Below are 20,976 nucleotides of genomic sequence, written 5' to 3' on the forward strand. Positions count from 1 at the left end.
AAGTAGGTCTTCAACCGCCGCTTGAAAATAGCCAGTGACTCAGCTGTCCGGACCTCTAGGGGAAGTTCATTCCACCACCTTGGTGCCAGAACAGAGAAGAGTCTTGTAATATACTTGCCTCTTACCCTGAGAGATGGTGGAACCAGTCGAGCAGTGCTGGTAGATCGGAGATTGCGGGGTGCAGTGCGAGGAATGATGAGGGCTTTGAGGTAAGAGGGAACTGGTCCATTTTTGGCTTTGTATGCCAGCATCAGTGTTTCGAATCTGATGCATGCAGCTACCAGAAGCCAGTGGAGGGATTGCAGCAGTGGGGTGGTATGCGAGAACTTTGGCAGGTTGAAAACAAGCCGGGCAGCTGCATTTTGGATCATTTGCAGAGGATGGATTGCGTTCATAGGTAGACCTGCCAGTAGTGCATTGCAGTAATCCAGTCTAGAAATGACAAGAGACTGAACAAGTACCTGGGCTGTCTGTGTGGAGAAAAATGGCCGAATCCTTCTAATGTTGTAGAGAAGAAACTGACATGAGCGAGTCACATTAGCAACATGAAACGAAAAGGACAGTTGATTGTCCATGGTTACCCCAAGGTTGCGAGCTGTGGCTGAAGGGGAGATCAGATCGTTGTGCAAGGATATAGCAAGATCATGACCTGGGGATGAATCACCTGGGATGAACAGCAGTTCAGTTTTGCTAGGATTTAGCTTTAACTGATGAGCAGTCATCCATGATGAAATTTCTGCCAGACATGCTGAGATCCGGTCAGAAGCTGTGGCATCTGATGGTGTTAAAGAGAAGATAAGTTGTGTATCTTCAGCATAGCAGAAGTAAGAGAACCCATGTTTTGAAATAACTTCACCAAGAGAGTGAGTATACAGGGAGAAAAGAAGAGGACCAAGTACTGAGCCCTGTGGGACGCCAGTGGAGAGTCTGCGTGGAGCAGATGTCACTCCCCTCCATGTTACCTGATATGAGCGTCCTTCCAGGTAGGAAGCAAACCATTCCCAAGCTGATCCGCAAATCCCAAGACTCTTGAGGGTGGATAAGAGAGTCTTGTGGTTGACTGTATCAAACGCTGCTGAAAGGTCAAGGAGGATAAGGATGGATGACAGTTTGGCTGATCTAGCAGCCTGTAGCTTCTCAGAGACATACAAAAGGGCTGTCTCTGTGGAATGAGCTGCTTTAAAGCCAGACTGGTTGGGGTCTTGGAGGTTGTTCTGTGAGAGATAGACAGACAGTTGATTATAGACATGAAATGAGAGAAGTGATACCGGTCTGTAGTTACTGATGTCTGATGGATCCAGAGCGGGTTTCTTTAGGATGGGAATAACCTTTGCTCTCTTGAAAGTAGTTGGTACCTGAACAGATGCTATGGATCTATTGACGATAGTGGAAATGAAGAGCAAAAGGTCTTGCGAGATGGTATGGAGCATAGTGGAAGGGAGTGGATCCAATGGGCAGGTGGTAGGATTGCAGGACTGGATGAGTTGTAAAATCTCTTCTGCTGCCACAGTTGAGAAATGTGACGGTCCGGCAGATTTCCTCAATCTTCTCCTGGTAGAAAGAAGCAAAGTCTTCTGCAGTCAGGGAGGATGAAGAAGGTTGAGCCAGGGGGTTGAGCAGAGAAGAGATGATGTTGTGGAATTTCCGAGGGTCATGTGAGGAAGCGTCAAGCTTTTCCTTGTAGAAGGAAGTCTTGGCAGAAGTCACAAACCTGAGGAGAACTTGAAAAGAAGTGTTCGGTAAAAATCAAGATCTGCAACAAGTTGTGATTTCTTCCACTTTCTCTCTGATGATCTTAGCTCTCTTCGATATTTGCGCAGCACATCTGAAAGCCAAGGAGCAGAACAAGATGTTTTCTTGGGTTTAGTGAACATAGAGCAGAGGAAGTCCATAGTTGAGGAAAGAGATGAGAGGAAAGTATCTGTGGCTGAGTCCAAGAGAAGTGAGGAAAAAGACTCAGGATCAGGAAGGGAAGAAAGAGTGCCAGAAGCTACAGATGAAGGGGAGACAGAGTGAAGGTTGCGGCAGGTGGAGGGGGTGAGAGGTATTTTTAGGTAGGATAGGTAGAGTGATGGTGAAGGATACCAGGTGATGATCAGAGACGTGTAGTGGGGTAGCAGTCACGTCTGTAGCTGGAGAAGGACGGGTGAAAACCAGGTCCAGGACATTGCCTCCTTTGTGAGTGGGGATGTAGCTGTTGAGTGTGAGGGTGAATGAGTCGAGAAGAGACAGGGGATCCTTTACATTTACATTATATATTCGTGTTCTTGGCATAGTCTCTAATCCCTATTCTCTAATTTTTTTTTAAAGCATTAGCTCATAATAGCATTTCATCTCTTACTAAGGTATTTACAGGTATGTAAAAATACTATTTTCAGATACAGCAAAAAAAAAAACCCAACATATCAGAGAAATAAATGGAACCTTGGAATCTCATCTACATCTACTGGTCAGTCATTAAACAGACATACAGCAATAAACTAGGTATCTTTTTGGTTATATAATGGTTCTATCTTAGAAACAAATTCATAAACATTTAAAGTAGCCTGGTTTGTGTAGCAACAAAAATGATTTAAAAATACTGGTTAAAAGTGCCTGAGCAGTCAAATGAAACAATTCAACAGGGAACACCTAAATAAACAACCTACAACACATAGCAAACCACAACGGCAAAGAGACCTTTAAAAAATGGTAAAGATAACCTGACTGGCACATCCAAAAAGCTTCTGGACTATCATTGCATGATGAGTCTGAACCTCAACAATGGGACAGCCATGTACAGTATTAGCCTTTACTCTACCTGGTTGTTTTATATGCTGTGTGAAAGGTGAAATAGCTAGTTGGTCATCATAAAAAAATAAATAATAAAAAATTAAGTTAATTGAGAAAGCAAGTACCGAAGTGAAAATTATAATGTTGTTAGAATGTATTAAATTGACATCAATCAAGAAAAAGTAGTATATTTTAAATTGCATGCTGTTTGATAGACTAATTAGCAATTACTCTACCATTCTGTACTTTTTGTAACTGACACACTTTTTAAAGAAATCTTTCCTTTTCCCATCTAAATGATTCTAATTCACTGTTCAGTGTATTTCTACAATGTGACATAGCATTTTGCCACGTACCTCTTGTGGAGTTATTCGTAAATTCAATTACACGGTTGTATCTTTCCTGCTTTTCAAAACTTCACACAAATAGTCCAGAAATGCTACGGCAGCAAGTTTGGTCTGAGTTTAAATGTTTTTGTGTTTTAGACTTGAAAAATTCACAATGGGAACGGCAGGAAGTAAATCTGTGCTGACAGCATCCGAGACAGATGGAGTTCAATCACAGGTAAGACCTGACTGACCTAAATGTATTAATAATCAAATAATCAGCAAAATATACAAAATTTACCTACACAGATCCTAAATATGGCGGGTAATCCTTATTTTACAATTTATTTTTAATATAGTGCAGGGGGTGTGTGGAGCTAAGGTTCATGCCAGCAATGTTTGTAGGCAACAATGTTCTGGGAGTAGGAATTCACAAACGGAGATGACATGACATTTGTTGGCCCTGGAAGGTTTTGAATTCCAATCTCAGCACTGCCAAGATGTCACTGTTGAGCTCTAGAGCAAGGCCTTAAATCTCTAAATGATCAGTTGAGATAAACAGAAGTTGCTCTGGATAAGGGGCTCTGCCAAAATTCCATCAACATATAGGATGCTAGGTTTGATTTATAGCTTGCTGACAACGAGTGTGTGAATGGTGCCCTGCAATAGACTGGTGTCCCATCCAGGAGGAATGATCTTGCCTGTACTTTTTGAACATTCTATCTATCATTACTCATTGCACAAGGTGTATGACTATCACAAGGAAAAATAATTGCAAAAAGTTGGGTATCAAGTTCTCCTAGCAAATTAGATTTGATTTTTGCATAGCTACTTATGTATTTACAGTATAGTGAAGAGTTCTTTTTCCTTTTGAACAACCGAGTTTCCATTAGTCAGATTTTCAGGTTTTTTCATGCATTTTATTTAATTAGCACTCGAGGCTGCGGTAAAAAACAAGACTAGTTAGTGTTTTTGACTGGGAGCAAATGCAAGTTCATGAATATAGTGAGGACCACAAAACAAGCCAAGTACAGATCATCCATAAAAACAAATGAGCAAGAACAACATGGTAATAATACATGTATAAGATTTTACCAAGTCGCAATAATACACAACAAAAACTTGATAATGAAATACAAAAAAAATAGACTCAGAGAAATGTTAGTTGTGAGTATGATTGGGTCATGTGATATGCGGGGACTGATGGGTAATGTAATTCTTGATGTGACAGCAGTGACATGATGGAACCTCAATGCCACCCCCATCAACCTCCCAAACCCCCACCGCCATTAAAGCTTGGTTAGACCTTGTTGGCTTGGGCATGGTAAACTATGCTGCCCCGTCAGCCTCAGGCCTGGCCATGGTAAATAAACCATCTGTCTTGGGCATTGTTTGTAAGGCCCATTGGTTTTTGGCTTGAGCTTGACTGGAGTGGCTTGACCTTCACTGGATAGGGAGGTGAATGCATGTGCCAGTAACATATAACATATGACAAATGGGAAGAAGAAGAGAAGGACATGTTGGGAGAATGTGCTGTTATGAAGGATGTGTGGATGGAATTTCTTTATATAACAAAGTATATTTATATAACTCATGCATGCACAAGTGTAAAAAGCAAAATACCTCTTATTACTGAATAAGAGTGAATAATTTTCATGCCATTGTTTTCTATGCAATTTACATTACTGAAGTGGGACCATGGTAGTCATTTCAAGGTTACACCAAACTGAAGTGATGAAGAGTAATTACTTTAGATTGTGCTTTCAATTGTTAATTTGTGAAAGGACCAACCAATAGGTATTCAGAATCCACAGATTCACTGTGCTGCTTTTATGCTGAATGAAGAAAACTAATGGCATAAAAAACAGACAGGCTTAATGTACATCTAGTTCAAAGAAACATTGTGTGTGTAAAATATGTAAATATGTAATAACTAATATATTGTGTCTAAAATGTGGCAAATAACATTTAAGATAGCAATTAAGCATTTCTTTAATCGCTGCTTAAAGTGAAAGACCATAGTTTAAGCATTTGGTTGTTTGCCTTGTCAAAATTTACAAAACTAGAGTAAGTGAGTAGCAGGTTTTATGCATAAGCCATGTTTATATTGTATACTCAATATAATCCGGCATATTCTTTGCAAGCAGACACGGCAAAGTATTTGTTCTACAGAACGTACATTATAACACCTGACATGGCTTGTCTCTTGTTTCTTCCGGAGAACTCCACGATGGCATTAGATCTAAGGTAAGCACAGCACTGCGCTTGTGCTGTCAGAAGCCAACCAGCCAGAAGTGAATCGATTTGCAGGGATTAAGGGCAGCACTGCTCTGGTTGGGCTTGAGAGGAGTAAATCTCAGGATTACAATGTCAAGAAGTGTCCTGAGATGGGACAGGAATTGAATTGTCAGAGCATTGTTCGTCAGTCCACTACTTGCTTGTTCAGTATAGAGATGACATCCTAAACTATGCTTGTGCCCAATAGTCAAAGGTCACTTCTGAAATAAATTTCAGCATGAAGAATCAGCATATTTGTAGAACTGAAGAAAGTGTATTTTTATGTGGTGAGTATTTCATGTTTTACTCAGTATCACTCAGAAGAATTACCACTGTATAGCTGTTGTCTGAAAAAATATGCCAATATGTATCTTTCAGGGGTGTTAACAATTAGTTTTTATTGTCTTTTATTTTTGCAGCAGTTCCATTATCACCTGGAAACATTAGGTTAATTATAGTTAAATTGGGCTTTTCACTGAACGATAAATCTTTCTTAGAATACCATTGTTGTGTTCCTTTATTGATTTCTTTCCTATTCTTATTCTGTCACTAACTAATCCAATTTACTTCAATTGTAATCCAATCCATTACTTCACTGTTAAGCTGATTTTAATGCTTCTTACCTCTAATTGAAAACATAATGCATTTCTTTCTGTAATTACACAGAAAAATGATTGGAGTGTATTTAAAAGGTCAAGTAACCGACTTCCTTTTTCTTTGTTTGTTTTTCTTTTCTTATTTATCATAAGCATCACATGTAATACATAATCAGAAGCATTTTTCTGTCTTAAACATCCATACAAAAACACTTAAATCATTTAGAAAGATTTTTTTGAGATTAATCCTTTTGTGTTTATTATCCTATTATGTGCTGGTTCAGCGAACCCCGGCGGCTGCCATTGAGAGACTCACCACCACAAGGATGAATGTGAAATGGACTCATTTGGGTCTCGTCTTCTTTGTAATGCTGTCTGTCATTATGACAGGCTGCTTCCTCTGGCAGTATTATCTGCCCAAGCTAATGCCTGGTGAGTTTTATATATGTATTTCTTTAAAAACTTTCTCTTTCATTTCCTTGAATGCAAGTTTATAATCTTAATTTTTAAGCTTCTATTCGAAGACTGTACTATAAAGGTGTAAAAGTGGTTTCATGTTTTAATGACAAGCATTTTCAGTGAATGGTAGAGCCTGTTACATGTTTTTTTTTTTTTGGTGAAGGACATTCAAAAGCAGTTAAAGAAGATGTGGAGTAGCTTTATATTTATATACTGTAAGCAATGTTTGTGTTGATTGGTCAACATTTAAAATTGCTTCATTAAAATAGCAAACACATTGTTTTCCTGACCCAGTGACATTATTTACTTTAACACGTGGCTGTGGTTATTTACACCACAATGTGTTCTATTAATCACAATGTGTTCTATTAGTGTTAATGTGACTAGATATCGAATCACCATCTGAAATGTCTTAACAAATAACTACACAAAAATGGTATATATATATATATATATATATATATATATATATATATATATATATATATATATATATATATACGTGCGCACACACACACACAGTACACTGCTCAAAAATATAAAGGGAACACTTAAAAGGAACACAATGTATCTCCAAGTCAATCACACTTCTGTGAAATCAAACTGCCCACTTAGGAAGCAACACCGATTCAATCAGTTTCACATGCTGTTGTGCAAATGGAATAGACAACAGGTGGAAATTATAGGCAATTAGCAAGACACCCCCAATAAAGGAGTGGTTCTGCAGGTGGTGACCACAGACCACTTCTCAGTTTCTATGCTTTCAAGCTGAAGTTTTGGTCACTTTTGAATGCTGGCGGTGCTTTCACTCTAGTGGTAGCGTGAGACAGAGTCTACAACCCACACAAGTGGCTCAGGTAGTGCAGCTCATCCAGGATGGCACATCAATGCGAGCTGTGGCAAGAAGGTTTGTGTCTGTCAGCGTAGTGTCCAGACCATGGAGGCGCTACCAGTAGACAGGCCAGTACATCAGGAGACGTGGAGGAGTCCGTAGGAGGGCAACAACCCAGCTGCAGGACCTCTACCTCCACCTTTGTGCAAGGAGGAACAGGAGGAGCACTGCCAGAGCCCTGCAAAATTCCTCCAGCAGGCCACAAATGTGCATGTGTCAGAAACAGACTCCATGAGGGTGGTATGAGGGCCCGACGTCCACAAGTGGGGGTTGTGCTTACATCCCAACACCGGGCAGGACGTTGGCCAGAGAACAACACCAAGATTGGCAAATTCACCACTGGCGCCCTGTGCTCTTCACAAATGAAAGCAGGTTCACACTGAGGACATGTGACCGATGTGACAGTCTGGAGACGCCGTGGAGAATGTTCTCCCGCCTGCAACATCCTCCAGCATGACAGGTTTGGCAGTGGGTCAGTAATGGTGTGGGGTGGCATTTCTGGGGTGGCATAATGGTGTGGGGAGCACATTTCCATGTGCTCGCCAGAGGTAGCCTGACTGCCATTAGGTACCGAGATGAGATACACAGACCCTTTGTGAGACCATATGCCGGTGCGGTTGGCCCTGGGTTCCTCCTAATGCAAGACAATGCTAGACCTCATGTGGCTGGAGTGTGTCAGCAGTTCCTGCAAGATGAAGGACTGGCCCACCTGTTCCCCAGACCTGAATCCAATTGAGCACATCTGGGACATCATGCCTCGCTCCATCCACCAACGCCACGTTACACCACCAACTGTCCAAGAGTTGGCGGATGTTTTAGTCCAGGTCTGGGAGGAGATCCCTCAGGAGACCATCCGCCACCTCATCAGGAGCATGCCCAGGCATTGCAGGGAGTTCATACAGGCACGTGGAGTCCACTACTGAGCCTCATTTTGACTTGTTTTAAGGGCATTACATCAAAGTTAGATCAGCGTGTAGTGTGTTTTTCCACTTCAATTTTGAGTGTGACTCCAAATCCAGACCTACATGGGTTAATAAATTTGATTTTCATTGATAATTTGTGTGATTTTGTTGTCAGCACTTGATAATTTGTGTGATTTTGTTGTCAGCACATTCAACTATTTAAAGAACAAAGTATTTAATAAGACTATTTCATTCATTCAGATCTAGGATGTGTTCCCTTTATTTTTTTGAGCAGTGTAGATAGATAGATAGATAGATAGATAGATAGATAGATAGATAGATAGATAGATAGATAGATAGATAGATAGATAGATAGATAGATAGATAGATAGATAGATAGATAGATAGATAGATAGACAAACTAGTATTTATAATTTATATCCAAAAAAACTTCAGCTTATACAAATATAATTATTAATTGGGATATTATTTATAATGTACACAGAGTCCATTGCATCTTGCTGTGTATGGAACTGTGCAAATGCAGAGCAGTCAGAGTGCAACTATAGACCATTAGAAAACAGGTCTACTTTTGTTTGTGTTGTGCTGCTATCTGGAGCTTCTAATTTCTCTGATGCAAATCACAAAAATGAACCAATTCGAATCCAAAACAAATATCCTCTGATTATGTAATGGGCATGAAATTAAATATAGAGTTTTTTTTGTCTTATCTTGTTAGAGCTGATCTAGACACCCACAGAGCATGCTGTTCATACAGCAAGGACTGGGGCAAACCATACAAGCTTTAGTAGTGTCATATTAACATATTGTAGCATAATGTAACATGTCTCACGTTCCACAGCACTGAGAGTGCTAAAGTAAAGCTAAAGTGATGTCTTCTATATAGCACCCAGGCAGCAGTCATGTACAGTAAAGAGTGTATTTATGCTGCTTGACATTGCAGCTTACATAAGTCAGTATCAAACAAGAAAATAACATTTATTTCAAGGTCAGAATCATCAAGAAATCAAAACTACAAACTCAGCACAATACTCACTTTACATGTCTGATGAATGCTGTTTAGCTGTTTTAGGGTTCTTTTTTATGGTGGCCGAGAAGTGCAAAACAAATTAACAAATCCGAAAACACAACAAGTCAGACAACCTGGAAACGGTAGGTATCGTTTGTGAATGGAAACTTACCGATCATCGGACAAGAAACCTGTCATTCAAGATACACAGATATGGAATCTTATGTGTAATGTGTAAAGTTCTTCGTTTACAGTTTTTACCAATTGCTTACACACGTTTTGAAAACCAAGTCTCCTTTTTTCAAAACTCTACACACAATTCTCAAAACTGCACACATAAAATGCAGAATAGCTCACATCTCCTTCATAATGCAACACTGCATTCAAAATGCCATAAACACATACTCTCTGTAACAGACAAAATTATATACGGATGAGTAAATATGGTATGTCTGAAGTACTGGAAGTAGTGTTGCATACATACCTCTACAAAGTCATGTCGCAGATTCTTGTCTCTGTCAGAGTTTCTCTCAAATGGCACCTTGTAAAGTTGTTTCATCGTCACTTGGTGCCGTTGGAGGATATGTTGTATGGTCCACAGGCTTACAGCATTGATGTTGTTGAATATGGTGTCATTACTCAGGATATGCTCTCTTATCTCTCGAATCCTAATTGCATTGTTGGCCAAAACAATATTTATAATCGCAGTCTCTTGTAAACAAGCGTCCTTGTCCTCGATGATGTCTTAGCCTTTCCACTCTGTACAGAATTCAAACACAGTATGTGTCCAGCATAGGAACTGTAAGCCATTTACAAAAAAAATGTAGTACAGCATGATAACCAACCTCATTCATTCAATGCAGTGTAGTAAATGGATGGCTTAGAGTTAAAATTTTTAAGCAATACTATGCAGTCATAAGTATTTTACAGTACATTACTATAATGCTAAAATAGTCATTACATACGTGTAGTTGCATACCTGTTCTCATTTCTGAAGGTTCGAATTATGGACGCCACTGTAAATCGACTCAGGTTGGGCTGGACTCTCAGTCCAGCCTCTCTCATGGTCAAACCATGGTTGATTCATGATCAAGAAGTGGTGCTCTAATCTCATTAGAGAAGGCTCTCCTTCCTTCTCTTATTTGCCCTCGTCCTCTTCTTCCTCTTCCCCTTCCTCCTCCTCCTACTCATCTTGCTCTCTGTTCATTGTTAGTATCCATTGTTCAAAACAGGTAATCTGATCTTTGACCTATTTATAGGCCTATCTATACTACTGCAGAGTAAAGCAGTGATTGGTTAGTGATCAATTAAACAATTAGTGTTTGCAGATGTGTCTGTGTGACCTGGTGACTAAGTGTAGCATTTTGATTGGTTGTGTTTGGAAAAGGAAAGCAAGTCCTGATAGATCTTTGTGTTTTAGGTAAAGAATTGTGTGTAGTGTTTTGAAAAAAGGGTTTTATGCAATTGAAAACTGAGTCAAAGGCTGAGAAATAGCTTATGAAGATTTGGCATGTAGTTTTGCACTTTGAGTGAGAGGTTTCAAAAATCGTGTGACATGCAAAGATTTTGTGTGTAAGCAATCGGTAAAAACTGTAAATATAAGAAAATAACAGAATTAATCCACAGTAGTCCACAGTAAGGACAATACATTTTATACAATTTAACACACATATTCCAACTTTTCCCTGTGGCAGACTGTTGAACTTCATGTATACCTTGAGTGACAGGTGTCTTGTGCAATGATCGGTACGTGTTCCAATCACGAACTATACCTACCTTTTCCGTTGGTTGTCTGAATTGTCGTTGTGTTTTCGGATTTGTTCATGTGTTTCGTGCAACGTTTCAGACAACCCGGAAAAGGTAGTTATAGTTTGTGATTGGAAACTTACCGATCATTGTACAAGAGACCTTTCATTCAAGATATACAGGTGAATGACAGGTGTCTCGTCCGATGATCGGTAAGTTTCCATTCACAAACGATACCTACCGTTTCCGGGTTGTCTGACTTCTCGTTGTGTTTTTGGAATTGTTCATTGGTTTTTGGATTTCTTGTTTTGTTTTTGGATTTGTTAATGTGTATTCGGATTTGTTCATGTGTATTCGGTTTTGTTGTTTTGTTTTTGCATTTGTTGTTTTGTTTTCGGATTTGTTAATGTGTTTTGCACTTTTCGGCCACCGTACATTTTCCCTGATTTAAAAAAATTTAAATACTCTTCATGTTTCTTCAGAGGAAGATTTAGAGAACACTATTAAATCTGAGATGCTGTGTCCACGATACCCCAAGCCTACACCATTGGAGCACCCAATCCCGTACCTCAAGGCAGCACTGGAGAAAGTAAGCATTTTCCTATTACAAATCAACACACCAAAAGCACTAATCTTTCATTCGTCAAACCTTAAAACTCAGGAAGTAAAATATTACTTGGAAAGAGGATTTAGGAAAAACTGGCACAGAAACAAAATAGTTGACAGCTTTTGTGTAAGTGTGAAAGCTGAATATGATTTTGTGTTAATGTGCAATGCCCTCTTCTAGGTGGACGCAGTTCTGCGACATAGCATCAGTCCCACCAGCCTTCCCACAATATCTGCCATCATTATTTACAATGACACTGTGTTGTGGACAGGAAACTTTGGAAAAAGGAATGGCAGTGACCCTAAATCAGCACCTCCTAATGAGTACACCATATATAGGTGAGCTCTTGATGAAATGCTGGATTACTTTGGAACCCATTCACAACATTGTTCTTTATTTTTCTTGCACATTAGAGCATTTTAGCAATTCAAGAGCACACATAAATGACTCCTCTTTACATTGCAAATAAGACACTTCTCTACAATCTCATTGTCACAACACAATCTAATCCAATTAAGGACTTTACTCTAAAAACTATTGCTTTTTTGTTACTCCCTTCCATTCTCACAGGCTTGAAAACTTTTAGAACAATTCTAACTAGTTTGCAAATGATTACGTTCTATTAATGTGAAGAATAAAAGAAGTTTCAATTACTGTTAAGAAGAAAAGGCTGGTGAATATAAGTGCAAGAGTGTTGTTTTTTTCTTTTAAGAATCCAAATTCGTAGACAAATTTGTGGTCCATTAATCAGGCAGGGGGCAATTAAGCATTCAAACAGAGCAATGCAGGATAAACAGAATCAAAACTCAAAGATTAATCCAGGAATAACGACAGGAAAAAAAATCTATCAAAATAAACCAAGGCAATTATTTGCCTTGGTTTATTTTGGTAAAATTATATTATGATATATATTATATATTAAGTATGTTTATTATGCAAATTAAACTGTTTACTTTTTATATTCCATAAAGAACTATATTTATTTTTCCCATGTCATTATCTGTACAAGTATATCATAAGGTTAATAACGTATATCTAAAGCAGATTTTATTATCTGGCATACTGCCTTAGCCCTCCTGTAAGCAGTACAAATGTTATCTAAAATATATCACCACTGGCCAGAAGAGCACGAGATCAAATTACCATGTAAACCACAATTTATGGAGATAACAACCGATGTGACAGACTGTGAGCTCTTTTGGTCTCCAATTGCCTCTATTTGATTTTCTTAGTATAATGCACTGATGCCCATACAGTATGCCATGAAAGAGTGCCAATTACAAGCTGCAGACATTTCATCTTTTCAGAGGCTCAAATTGATCTATTTGCATGCTTCTCTTTCAGAATAAATTGCCTGTGGGTCTGCAGCCAGAAACATCTATAGCTGCATTACTGTCACTTTAAGATAGGGAAAAAACTGCATTTTTACACAGATTAATGTAAAAGGAAGTGAGGAATGGATTAATGATTGGACACTACTATGGTGATACCTGAACAATAATTGCCATATGAAATGACTTCCAGTATTCAGTCTATTATGTAGGTTCAATTTATATTAGCATAGAATGTAAGGCTGCCAATTTAGCATATTTTTCAAAGGTAACAATAATCTTACCTTATGTTAATCTGAAAGCATTCTGCCTAATTTCTCTATATGCATACGATCTCACTCCCAACTGAGAAAGAAAGCAATGTGCAAAATGGTACATGCTGATTTCCCTATTCATGTTTGACAAAGCAATTAAAATGATAATTTACCTGATGATAATTTAGAAGTTATGCTCAACAGATTTCACTTGTGTCTCTCAAGTATGAATAAACGCGCCAAATAAAAATGCCAAATAACGAGCTCCAAATAAAGAATACTAATGACTATTATTACTAAAAACCTCTGTAGATATGTACAAATACTAATACTCCAATTGTGTTAATGAGGTGCCTCTGTTTTTGTTTCACCTAAATACTGTAAATCTAACACCAAAGCTTTATAAAATTTTACAGATGATTTGGCACATTTTAGAAAAAAAAGACCTTCCTTGTCATAATTATAACATTACTATGGTGGTATGATGCTGGTAATCAATATTTGACACTTTATAAAATAAAATGCTTAATGCTTGATGAAGCATAATGAAGCATAGTTAAGCTACTGTAAACTGGACTGATGTTTGTGTCGAATCATACCAGCAATTTGTACATTATTAAACAACCTCACCCTGTTATGAGCTACAAGCTGTACAATAAAATGTACTCTTCTGTTCTGCATAAATAAATTGTACAGACATGTTTTTGAATTGTAAAATAATAATTTTTCTGGGAATCACACCATGCACTGACAGGGTAATTTGTTATAATAATAATAATAAATCCAATAATGCAGCATTGGATAAATTAACAATTAAATAAATCAAATAAGCACATGAATGCTTTAAATATTACATTACGAGTCAACATAGTTTCTAGAGTGAAATGCAAATCACACAGTAATCTGTATAATGAATCATTAGCCTGCAGCATCTAATATTTGTTCCAGTAATGCAAATGCTATGTTCAACCTCAGCAGAGATAAAGACAAAAGTTTGGTCAGCTGGCTGTAATACATTGGTGTTGAATTCAGATGAAGCTTCTGTCAAAGAAGGTCTAAATAAAACGCTGCTGCTTTCTGAATGGTAACATGTCAACTTTTTTAATATTGTCTGGCTTTTTTAATATTGTCTCTCCTTCCAGTAACACCAGTAAGTTTGTTACATTCTTTATATAATTTGTATTGTGTTGACTTTTAATTGTTTTGTTTTATTTGAGTGTACATCATTACAAACTAAGCAAAACAGAATGCCAAATGAATGCTTAAAAATTCAACACTTCAAATTAACACAAAGCAAAAAAAGTTGAATGTGGCAACTGCAGTTCAATTCCTATAAATAAATAAACTACAAATCACTTTCTGACATCTGATATAAAAGGGCCAATCAGTGTCGTTCGATGGCCTCGCAGCAAAGACATTGAGATGCACGCAATTGCAGGTTAGCTACTTCTAATAGGCAGTTTAGGCAGTAAATCCAAAAAGTACTTTTAAAGTACAAAATAGGCAAAGCATGGTCGAAATCAGATAAACTGTAGCATGAACATAAATCTTGGTAATCTCAAGACACAAAAGAAACAGATACTGTACTGATATATAATGAGCATATACTTTGTGGTGTGCTAGAGACTAAATGTAAAATATAAAGAGTGTGTGTGTGTGTGTGTGTGTGTGTGTGTGTGTGTGTGTGTGTGTGTGTGTGTGTGTGTGTGTGTGTGTGTGTGTGTGTGTGTGTGTGTTATTAGCAACAGATAATTGTAACCAGAAGTCCAGTGAGTGCGAACAAGAAAGTGCATGTGTGCTATGAGAAGATGAGTCCATTGCAGCCCTGTTTGTTGGCAGTGATGCAGGATGAGAAATGGAGTTTGATTTGTGAGAAGATCGTACAAATCTGAGACAGGATTTGCCTTTGAACATTTTGTCTTTGTTTAAACCCTTTAATTAGATTGTTTCAATGTCAAATTATAAACAAAATACTCTGTTTAGCCATTTTGAGTGAGCCAAATGAAGAGCCCTGTCCAGACCCTGAATAAAGAGTCTGTTCTTCCTTTCATTATGTATCCAGCTTTGGCACATATGTTTGTAAGGCAAACAAATTCTATTAAAAATTAATAAATAATGTAGAAATCACAAATGGACACATTAATTTATATTAGGGCTTTTTATTTGTTTGTTTGTTTGTTTGTTTGTTATGATTCCCATTATTTACTTACATTTTCTTTACATAGCAGTAAAAAAATTCATTTAAAAATGTTTTCAAAATATACTTAAATGAACAATACAACCGTACAACAGTTTACTAGGTTTTTCTAATAAAACCTAATACAGTATGTGTATGTGCTGTCTTCAGGATTGCAAGTATATCTAAGATCTTCCCCACACTGATGCTCTACCGGCTATGGGAGGATGGTAACGTGGTGTCATTAGATGACCCACTGGAGAAGTATGTGGAGAATTTCACCATCAAAAATCCACTGGGGAAAAGCAAAAATTCTGAGCTAAAATATGTGACAGATGGTCTGATCTTCCTCGATAGCAATGAGGTTCAGATTCGCTCTTCTTCAGTTACTCTGCGTAGAATGGCCAGTCATCTTTCTGGTAAGTTACTTCCTGTTCCATCTTAACGTTTTTTATCCCCAATTCTTATGGATTTTTCTATTTATTCCAATACCATTCCCATCCTATTATCACTGATTAAAGCTATTTTCTTGTATGTGAGTATAATGGACTGCTTGAGTACAAAGTACAAAGAGTACAAAGTTATCTACTCAGGAGCTTGCAACCTTCCTGTAAGAACTGGTGATAAACTCCTCTTATTTTCTTGGTCATTGTGCTTTTCTTAAGACATTACAAGAGTGAAAGCACTAATCATAAGGAAAAAAGAAAGCACCCATTAGATCAGTGTCTAACTAAACTAACAGGAAAGCAATAATGGTTTTGAGATTTTCCATCTTAAGGAGCCATCTCTGATGTTGCAATTACAGTACCTGTGTTGACTGTACTGTAAAGACAAGGTCAACATCGTCTGCTTGGCTACAATGTCCTGAATCATAGCTGAATCATCCTCAAGCCTAAACCACTTACTGGTCATAAATGCCCACACCCAGTGAAAATCAATATGAACAGCAAGAAGTCCAGAAAACACTCAAATCCCAAAAATGGCTCTCTAGAGAAATAAACAGCATGATCGCAGACATGGCTTAGCTGACAGAAATGATTTAGGAGCTGTAACCATGTAACTCCGTGGCTTGCATTTATCAGCATAGCCCCCCTTACTGTTCAGTAGCCAGGCAATCTTTTCATTTCTTTAAGTCTACAACAGTAGCTGAGAGGTTTTTTGAGGCTGATAATGACCTACCAGCTGAGCTGCCTCATTTAACTCCACATCTCAGCAATATCTAGAGATTTTTAGCTGTACAGCAGAGTTTTTGTTCTCCCCTGTACAGCGTGCATATGTTGTAGTACATTCCCTTTATGAATAGTGATTATCTAGCATGGTGGATAGCATATAATGAGGCTTATAGACACAGGTGTGCAGATTACTTGCATGCTTCTTGTTGGAAACATTTTGGAAGTGACAGTATTTGTGTTCGCTGTAAACGTGACAGGGTGACTTAAACCTGTCTGGAGTGCCTAGGGCAATTGTATTGTGTGATTTTCATATCTTGCTGTGGTCAGTATATAGTGTTACCATTAGGGAGTGGAATTTCTGGTGTGCATCTCACAAAATGACTGAACTAGCTGAGTAGCAGATAATATTGTCCTATATTAGGTTACAGTGAGTTTCAATAAATGCTATTTTAGATTATTTTATGTATCTTTGTAATAAACATGAGTGCATTTCTGAATTCACATCCCTTCTTGATTTTTTATTTTTTTTATTTTTTTTAAATGCTTTTGAATCGGGTGCAATGTGAATATTAATGCTTATAGTTTTATATTCCCTGGTTTCCTCAGGTGGCATAGTCACTATAGTTATTCTATTTTAATTTGATATTGGTCTCAACAATATATGCGCTGTACGCACAATTTAACTTAAGGCAGACTCAAAGCAAGCTGTGACAGCCAATGTCGGGCGCCGCAGCATAAATGGCTGCCCGCTGCTCCGGGTGTGTGTGTGCACTTTGGATGGGTTAAATGCAGAGAGCGAATTCTGAGTATGGGTCACCATACTTAGCTGTATGTCACGTCACGTCACTAGTACTGTATGTCACTAGTTTGTTATTAGATTACTCGAATTTTGTTGGAAAGTGCAACTCAACCCAAAAAAACATGTATGATGGCAGTGTATTCAGCTTTCATAGGGATTCAAGGAAGCCCCAACCCACATGTTCTTAGGCATTGTGGCACAAACTCATTTTAATGAATAATTTGATGAATCATGAACAGGCTGCTCTTAGACACAATGATTTTAACTGATACTTGTGTTCTTACTGGTTACAGCATACAGTAGCATATTCCCAGATTTACACTGATATTGAAAACAAATGCTTGCATTGGAGCAGACTTTATTACTGTTACATATCCATTACAGCACTGTGATATCTTTAGAGGTTGGGGTCAGAGCACAGGGTCAGCTGTGATACAGCACCCCTAGAGCAGAGAACATTAAGGGCCCAGGGTCCCAACAACTGCAGCTTGGCAGTGGGGCTTGGACTCCAAATTTCCAATCAAAAAAAAGGAGCCTTAACCACCTGAGCTACAGTACCACTGCCCTTAAGGGTGGATTTGAACCTGCAATCTCTAACGTGAGAGTTGAAGGTCATTGCTTTCAGCAAAAGGAGTTCTTTTGCTTAGTCAACCATGCTGGATATGTGCAAATGAATTCTGCCGAACCTCAGTTTTGTGATTGGGTCACTGTTTCACCCTTCTGCAAAAATCCTTATCAAGTTATAGAATCATTAAACTAACATGACTTAAACTATCTATTATAAAGTACACCACACCCTGCTTCCATTTTGCCTACAAGAAGCACTCCAATACTTTTAGGAATGTGCCAAAAACATGAGCTCCAAAGCACAAATATTCTTAATTACTCTGCGTAATTATTTGAAACATACAGTATATGTCTGACAGGCAGAATGAATCAACACCCTGGCTCGAAAGAATCAGCCTTCCTCCATCCAATATAATAAATCTGATACGAGTGAAAAAATGTATATTTGTGCTATTTCTACTACTTCTTCTACATCTGAATTTTCTTCTTAATTACTATTTATTCATATTTAAACTACTCATATTATTTTAGTTTAGTATTTATTTGTTTATATGGCAATTTTAAAACTATTATAACATACAAAATTTCAACTGATATTCCATAAAAAACAAACAAACAACAACAACAACAAAAAAAACAACAGGATTTTGCATATCCATGGAGAGATGTACAGGATTAGATATTTGAATTTTGCAGATAACTCCTTCTAATAGCAGTTCTGTCTGACTTTCTAAACATTTTATGTGGTATTCAGGTTTACCAAGGAGACTTCGGTCCACTAACCTTCTGTGGAAAGGCAAGACTCAAGCTGCAATTAATCTTCTACAGGATGATGTGCTGGTTGCAGATCCAGGAACCAAGTACGTCTTTTTTATTTCACAATAAAATAGCATTAATATTAATACATTAATATTATTAATTATGATAGTAAATGAAGTATTAATAATAAAAAATGTAATTTAAAATGCAAGTAATTCATTTAGAAAATAACACAATAAGAAAGATATGCACCATATGGCCAAATGTTTGTTGGCACTTGGGCATCAAATTCACATGGAGGCTTTCTCCAAATTGTTGCCACAAAATGCCTTTATATACTCTAACATTATAATTTCCATTCACTGGAACTTGGGGCCTTTGACCAAGACCAAATATATTCCAGCAGGACAATAACGAGTGGAAGAACTCAAAATGCCTGTATAGTACCATGATTTCAACCCATTTGGGTTGAACCAGAATGCAGCTAGGCCCTCTAGCCCAACATCACTGCATGACCTCAATAATGAACTCTTGTGGCTGAATGAAAGACTTGGAAATACTTTCCACTAGAGTGAAGTTTATTAAAACAGCAAAGGTGGACTAATTCAGGAATGGGATGTTTAAATAGAATATATGGTATAATGATCAGTGTTCACAGAGATTTAGCCAAATAGTGTAAGGGACATACTGTAATGTATAGACCTGTTTATAAATCTTTATTAATATAATATTTCATTCACCTTTTCCGAACAAATCTATTTTGTTTCCTAAGATGTCACTACAGCAACCTGGCTTTTTCTTTGTTGGCCCATGTCCTGGCTGAGAGGGTGTTGGGATTGAATTACCAACGCTGGATTACTGATAACATCCTTGATCGGTTGGGAATGGAGGACACAGGCTTTGATATCACTCCCAGCATTCAGAGTCAAATGGCCGTTGGCGTCTATGCCAATGGACAACCTGCACCACTTTATGACCTGGGCTGGTATCGCCCGTCTGGGCAGATGTTCTCTACAGCTGCTGATCTGGCTAAATTGGCCATGATGCTTCTTGGCTCTTATCATCGCAAGCTTTTGGAGCCAGAAACCATAAAGATAATGCTCACTCCATTGTTCCGCTGTGATAAAGATTATTTTGCCAACCGCACTGGAACTCCATGGGAAGTGAAAGAACAGCTTGGTTATGAGTTGCTTCGCAAAGACGGGGACTTGGATGGGTACTCTGCAACATTCTCCCTAGTACCCAGACTCAAGATCAGCATGATTGTTCTGATGGCAGGCACAAGGCCTCAGAACCAGGATGTGATATCAAAGGCCTATTCGTATATCATTCCTGCCATGGAGAGAGCTTTCAGAGATGCCAAGCAGGTGCTTGTGCCTCCCCCCAATGCTGCTCCTTATGTGGGGTTCTACACATACAGTAACATCACCTATTATGAGATAAAAGATGGACCAGAAGGAGTTCTCATCATGCAGCAATTTGGGCCTCAGATTGAGAGCTTGATTCCTGAGAGATACCGAACTATAAAGTTGTCTTACCTTGTAGATCGAGTTTTTAGGGTTGTGTTTGAGAAACAATATCCCTGCATTTTACATGTGGGTTCTGCCTCAGTGTCATTGGAAGCCCAGGATGGGCAGCTCTTTAATTTCTATATGTTTGACAAATTTGGGTTATCCCCTGGTTTTGATGCACCAGGTCTGAACACTTATAATGTCGTCAGAATCACCCACAGACCTGTATTTTCAAACTGAAATATAATGTAAAAAAATCTAGAGACTGTGCAATATTACTGTTTCTGTTTCTTAAACCAAAATTTTGTATAAATACTCTGTATGTTTGACAACGGCTTATTTACATAGTACCTTGTTCTTTTTTCCTTTTTAAATACTATGTACAGCTTTATGATTTTTTTTTACCCATTTACAATGTGGTTGAGATTTATGACTTAACATTATCCCAATATTTACCCTGAACAACATCATCGTAATACTCATGGTAAAAAATAGTTATAGCTTTGGAAAATATATGTGTTTCAGAAATAGAATATAGTTTAAATAATTGTTTTATTGTGCAGGGGTGGACATTATGAACAGTTAATTTAAATCATTTTATCAGGATTTTTAGAATAATATTAATTAGTATGACATTAATTGTATGTGTCCAAACATATGTATAAGTGTCAACATACTGATCTTAGAAGCTTGATGTTTCTGCCAAACCATACAGCCCAGTCCATTTTACTAACAATTTAAAAAAATGGGATTAGAAACATAATCAGTCTGAATCAGTCTATGTGTGCAGCAGTTCAGAG

The 20,976-nt window shown here is 37.9% G+C and overlaps 1 protein-coding gene across 1 annotated transcript; it reads left to right on the top strand.

The window, feature by feature from the left end:
* Positions 1–6,262: 6,262 nt before the first annotated feature.
* On the top strand, positions 6,263–20,638 carry lactbl1b (lactamase, beta-like 1b). The gene is made up of 6 exons (XM_027165594.2): positions 6,263–6,403; positions 11,483–11,589; positions 11,788–11,945; positions 15,540–15,787; positions 18,661–18,766; positions 19,438–20,638. The coding sequence occupies exons 1-6, from the start codon at positions 6,298–6,300 to the stop codon at positions 20,414–20,416; spliced, it is 1,704 nt and encodes a 567-aa protein (XP_027021395.2). The 5' UTR covers positions 6,263–6,297; the 3' UTR covers positions 20,417–20,638.
* The last annotated feature ends 338 nt before the right edge of the window (positions 20,639–20,976 follow it).

The sequence above is a fragment of the Tachysurus fulvidraco genome, chromosome 2, assembly GCF_022655615.1.
Source record: "Tachysurus fulvidraco isolate hzauxx_2018 chromosome 2, HZAU_PFXX_2.0, whole genome shotgun sequence".
NCBI lineage: Eukaryota > Metazoa > Chordata > Actinopteri > Siluriformes > Bagridae > Tachysurus > Tachysurus fulvidraco.

Coding starts and splice junctions, on each gene's coding strand:
- lactbl1b (XM_027165594.2), top strand. CDS start 6,298: ATGAATGTGAAATGGACTCATTTGGGTCTCGTCTTCTTTGTAATGCTG. Junction 15,788..18,660: donor AATGGCCAGTCATCTTTCTG/GTAAGTTACTTC, acceptor TGTGGTATTCAG/GTTTACCAAGGAGACTTCGG. Junction 18,767..19,437: donor GTTGCAGATCCAGGAACCAA/GTACGTCTTTTT, acceptor TTGTTTCCTAAG/ATGTCACTACAGCAACCTGG.